Source organism: Tupaia chinensis, unplaced genomic scaffold, assembly GCF_000334495.1.
Source record: "Tupaia chinensis unplaced genomic scaffold, TupChi_1.0 Scaffold000217_1, whole genome shotgun sequence".
Taxonomy (NCBI): Eukaryota; Metazoa; Chordata; class Mammalia; order Scandentia; family Tupaiidae; genus Tupaia; species Tupaia belangeri.
The window spans coordinates 6,335,757-6,341,832 of record NW_006159692.1 but is presented as its reverse complement, the minus strand read 5'-3'; the positions used below and the strand labels follow the sequence as shown (position 1 = coordinate 6,341,832).

Sequence of the window (6,076 nt, the reverse complement as noted above, 5' to 3'; positions counted from 1 at the left end):
TGATACAACATGGTAGGAATCTAAAAGATTTTATATTGGTTTATAGCAAACTTTGGAACAAAATATAAAAGTAGTTATTTGCAAAACATGAAATACACAATTTTCTGAGAGAAAAAAAGATTAATTTTAGTTATAATTTTCTGAATCACAGTGAGTCAAGCAATACTAACAAATTACTGGACTATGGACAAAAATGAAAAAGTCATAAAAACGAAACAAGTAAAAGAAAAGACAAGTGGGTAAGCTACTACTAAATATTAGGTTGTTGCAAGGAAAAATGTATCATGACTTTCCCGATGACCCAATAAGGCTAGAATGTTAAAGTCAGTAACATATGCATGGGGGAAAAAAGCACTATATAAGAGTCTTTAAAAAATTCTATCTTGCTTTCAAACGCCACTACTAATTCACTGAATATCATTCAGGGGTATTTCGGGCAATATGTCGAAATGCTCTTCTATGTGTATTGAAACTAGTGAGTGTAATGCTCAGATTGAGTAAATCAAATAAAATGCATTGTTTATACAGAAATCAATATAATTATAACAGGAGGTCTAAAATTTGATTCCTGCAAGAAAGAACTTGGAAACAATAAGCAAAAAGAAACATGTCTTACTTCTGGTGTAAATCTTTTGAACTCAGCCATCCAGTTAGGAAGTGTAGACAGTGGGCCACAGACAAGGAAAGGTCCAGGTACTCCTCTCTGAACCATCAATGCAATTGTAGCAATGCACTGAACTGTTTTTCCCAATCCCATTTCATCGGCTAAAATGCCATTAATTCCATTTTCCCAAAGCATCTGGACAAAATAATATGCACTGTGCTTAAATTCTGATAAAAACACTTACTGAAAAGCAATCAATTGTTTACTTACTTTTTAACAAATCAAAGATGAAAATTATGATGACTGACATATTCATTACATAATTACAACACTGAGGGAAGTCCTTTAACAAAGTCCTAAGTATTAGAACCCTTTAACAAGATAATTCTTATTTAAATAAATATATTCTGACTAAATAAATCAGAAAATAAATATCTATACATACAGTTTATTTTACATATAAGTAGTGAAACATGGAAAGAATGACTTAGGTTGGTATATATCACCTTATTTTGCTATTACATAAATGAACCAATTTTAAACATGACAATTTATTACCCTAAGCCATTCCATGCCTTCAACTTGGTACCACCGCATCACTCCTCCTGTGAAGTACTTAGGTTGTTGAAAGGGTACTGGCTGTCCATTACATGTCCGAACTGGGTCAAAAAATAATTTAGTATTCCGCCTAACAGTCTGAGATAATCTATCTTTAATTATACTATTTGAATCTTTGTTTTTCTGAAGATCTTCTACACAGAGATTAGTAGAAGAGGAACTTTCATCCTGTAATGAAATAAGTTTAATTAGATGTATGATACAAAATGTTGCTATATCCCCAATCTTTTACCAGAAAATTAATAATCAAAATTTACCAATCCTGTATTTGCATTAGGTACAGAGCACTAAGATCATATGCAAAATTAAAAACTTAAGAGATATCTACATTTCCTTAACAAATTCAAAGCCATTAAACTTAACAACAAAATTCTGAAAAAAAAGTCTTAACAGAATACTACTACCATCAGGCACATACTTTGGGGAAAAAAGTATTTACAACTGTACCTCCCTTCCAAAATCCTATATTAATGCTGCTCTAAAATTTACTAAACTATTTTCTTAATCATCTCCTTAAACCTTCAGGGAGGATGTCTGTGGGGAAAAAATCCTTTCAGGAACCGCAGCAACATTTACTTTCATCTAAGTAATTATTCTCATTGCAGGGAAAAGAGCAAAGCAGAAGTTTAAAACAGTACATTAAACTTAAGATTGCCACTTGATCTTATTTGAAACACTCAGTACCAATTCATGACCAATGGTAGATTTTATTCAGCAATGTCTGTAACTCCAGTTTAAGAATATGCAAAACTGAAACTAAATTAATCCAAAGGAAAGTGTTACAAATGATGCTGAAAAAAACAGGATATTCAAATGGAAAAATATGTACCTTCTGACATAAAAATTAATTTGTGACAGATCACAGACTTAAACATAAAACTTAGAACTATAAAGATTTTAGAAAAAAACTGAAGGTCAGCTCCAGAGCACAGCAATTAATTGCAGTGCAATAGGGAGTGGGTCTCACATAACTAATACCAAATGCTGGAAATAACATTAACTAGAACTAAAATACTGCGAGAGAGGGGAAGATTTTATGATCACATTGGAAAAGGTCTGTTTTATCTTATAAAGTTAAACCATGCATTAACTATTACACTCAACAACAACAAAAATCACACACATGTTGAGTGAAGAGGAAAATAAAAAAAACACATGTTTATGCTTTACTTGTATGAAGTTGAAGAATTGGCAAACTAGCCTGTAAGACATTAAAAAGTGGTCTCATCTGGGTTTAGCTGGGGAGAAATAATTGGAAAGGCAAAAAGGGATCATAATACCATAATGGAAATATTCTACACCTAGATTTGGATGGTGGTCACACAGATATTTGCATAAAACTCATTAAAATAAACACTTAACTATTTTTGTATACTTACTGACTGATTATACATAAATTATAAAATGAGGTTCTAATTTCATAGTAAATCATGACAGATTAGATTGAAACTTAAAAAGAAAATGTTAAATGGTATGTGCACACTTGCTGGAGACAAAGAGAAAGGGAAAGTGAGAAAGAACCACCTATGGAGGATGGTCACCTCGCAGTTCCTTCTCATGTATCTCTCTTGAAATGTTGGGCATGCATGCACACACACCCTGCATATTTTTTAAGCCAGCAGGTCCAGGATTTGAAGCACAGTCATGATGCAGCTAAAGGGGCTGGCCCTAATAGCCTAGTAGCTATGGGAGTCAGATTTCACAAGGCCAACCCCAGCTCAAATCCTGGCCCTGGTAGCCTAAAAAACATCCCAGCTCAAAATGAACACCTCAAATCCCTACAGGATGGAGAAATGGTGAAGGGATTGCAGCATGACTAAGCCTCACTGGGGAGCGTGGTGCTTCCACCACCCCCACAAGTGCATGTACCCTCTGGCAATTAAATAAATAATAAATTAATTTTAGAATTAACTAAATAGGACAAGCTCCGTGGCCTGGTGGTTAAGGCAGTCAGATTCCACATGGCTAAACCCACCATGATATGAGTCCGAGACCAAGCAGCTTGAAAAATATACCAGGTGTATGTACCCACTATTACGAAAAGTGGAAGAGATGGAGAAGGCACTGCGGTGCGACCATTCCCCATGGGGCAGGATGCTTTCTCCTCTCCCTACCTCTGGTGAGGGTACCCACTAGCCAAAGAAAGGTGGGGGCAACTAAGTATAAAAAAAGCTTATTTAATCTTATATTTACACTTAACATGGTTATAATTTCGACTATAAATTAATCCTAAAACTGAATAAAAAATAAAAATCGAAGCACTTTACACTGTAAATTTTGGACCCACATGGAAAAGTCTTGAGTTCATGCCCCAGGATATTCCTGTATATATTAGGCAAGCAAACAAGTGCCTATAATCCAGGCTAGCTGAGACCAGCTGGTGGATGATGGTATGAGGACCCTGTGTAGGTGCCTGCCTCTCCATGTTTCTGCCTCTAATGAAGAAATAAACAAATAAATGTTAAAATAAAAAAGAATTGGGACCAGCAGTTAGCATAATGGCTATGTCGCTGAACTCCCATGTAGTCGACCACGGTTGGAGTCCTGGACCCAGTGGCTTAAACTCACACCGGGCACATGTGTGTGCATGCCCAAGATCCCGAGAGGAGAATGGAGGAGAGGGGATTGCAGCGTGGCCAACCCCCTTGGGGGGTGATTTCTCACTTTCTATCTCTCTATCTCTGTCTTTCTGGCAAATGCACACATCCTATAGCAAAAATCTCTTTAAAAATAAATAAATAAAATAAAATAAAATAAAAAAGAATTTGTCATCAGAAAGTAACTATCACTCCTTAGTTTAGCTTTGTATTATAAATCTCTTACCTCATTCTCCTTTTTACTTTTTTTAGCCACAGATAAAATTTCCTGGAAGATTAAGAAAACAATAGCAAATTAATAACATAACACATTCTCAATATTAACCCAATTTTTAATATAAACATCTGAAAGAAATGGAAATATTAAAACAGGTAAAAAAAGTCAAAAGCAATCCTTACAGCTCCAAGTGGGTCAGAATTTATAATAGGTCTGACTCAGTATCATGTATTATGTTCTCCCCTTTTACTTTTACCTCTTTTGACATGACCTCTGAAATATTGTATGATTCATCCTCTCTTCCTCTTTTCTTCCTTACTGCTGCAAAAAACAAAATAATAATCTTATTTTTTATAGCAGTTCAAACAGAAATATAAATGTATATTCTTCAAAATTAGAATAAAGATATTTTTACCTGGATTCTCCTCACTTGCATCAACTAAATTCTTGCCCTACAAAATAAAGATTTGAACAAAACATTTTACTAAGGACTTTAATGGTATTACATACTAAAAGGCACTAACTTGAGAGAAATAAATGTCCCTACTCCTGAACCACATCCACAGTTGTTCACTATTGTACTTTCTCTGTACTTCTCTACAACCAGTTCATGATTATATCCCTCCTGCTGTTCCCCAAGGGTTTTATTTCCTCAACTGTTTTTTTCCATTTAGGAAAAAAAACATTTATACTGAAGATATTCAATGAGCATATTGTCGAAGAAGTACCTAAGTAAAATTTGTAAATTAATACCATTAAAAATAGAAACAAGTGCCAGGGGTGGCATGGTTGTTAAGGCACTGGATCCCACATGGCCAACAGTGTAGTTTGAGTCCTGGACCCAGTGGCTTGAAGAACATGCAGACCATGTGAGAAGGGACTGTGGTGTGGCTATTCCCCCAGGGGATGATTTCTCACTTTCCCTCTCTCTCCATTAAGCATATACACCCTGTGTGTGTGTGTGGGGGGGAACACTTAAAAAAAGAAAAAGAAAATACTAAGCAAAAAATATTAATGGTGGAGAGGCAATGCAAAGAATGTCTTATCAGGGATAAATGGACAACACACATAAGAAATGAAAACAAACAAAAAATAAAGGGCAAACTTAAAAGTAAGCTAAAAAGTTAAGTGGATAAAAAAGAAAATAACAAAAAGGATTGGTGAGGTAGAGTAGGGAGAACTTCATGATTGACATCTTGAGAAAAAAAGGGGAGGTAGGCAGACACAAAACCCTGATGAAGTTAGGTAGGACAAAGTAAAAGATATATTAAGAGGCAGAAGAAGCCAGGCCTTCACAAGAAGGTTCCACATGGCTCCAGCGAACTAGATTTTTCAGGGAATGAAGATTTTCTACCAATAATTCAGCCTCCAACAAACGAGCTAGCGGCTGAATTTCAGGAATTTGAAAGAAACACACCACCCATCAGATGACAAGAAATCACCGCCGGATAACGATAAATATGGGAAAACGAGAAAATACCTCTCCTCCAAGGGAAAAGAGTAACTCTTCTTCATCCACAAGCAGTTCGGTGAAAATCATGGAAACGTCTGATAAGCTATTTAGAGCATTCATAATCTCGAAGCTAACAGAGATAGAAGAGAAGAGAGATAATGAACTGCTAAAGAGAAAGGAGAAAGAAGCTGTCGAGTTCCAGGAGATGAGGAAATTCTTGCAAGATCTAAAAGAGGAATTACACACTTTACAAAAGACTCAAACGGAACTGCAAGAGATGAAGTCTATAATACAAGAAGTCAAAATCTCCCTGGAAAGTATTAAAAGCAGACTAGATCATTCAGAAAATAGAATCTCAGATGTAGAAGAGAAAATAGCTGGCCTGGAAAAATCCACCACGAAGACTGAGAAAATGGCACAAAAATTTGAGAATAATATGTGAGAAGTACTGGATACCATCAAACGTCCAAATATCCGGATAACTGGCATTCCAGAAGGTGAAGAGACCCATAAGGACATTGATAATCTATTCCATGAAATCCTGCAAGAAAACTTTCCAAACCTAGAGAGGCATTCGAAGATCCAGT

General features: G+C 35.6%; 1 protein-coding gene across 1 annotated transcript in view; it reads right to left on the bottom strand.

Moving 5' to 3' along the window:
- HELLS (helicase, lymphoid specific) overlaps window positions 1–6,076 on the bottom strand; it is a gene marked incomplete in the record, with an annotated part of 42,630 nt that overhangs the window by 24,653 nt on the left and 11,901 nt on the right. The window contains 6 exon segments of the mRNA XM_014587539.2: window positions 1–20; window positions 617–799; window positions 1,163–1,390; window positions 4,046–4,087; window positions 4,293–4,357; window positions 4,452–4,488. Of these exon segments, the coding sequence (XP_014443025.1) occupies window positions 1–20; window positions 617–799; window positions 1,163–1,390; window positions 4,046–4,087; window positions 4,293–4,357; window positions 4,452–4,488 (575 nt within the window).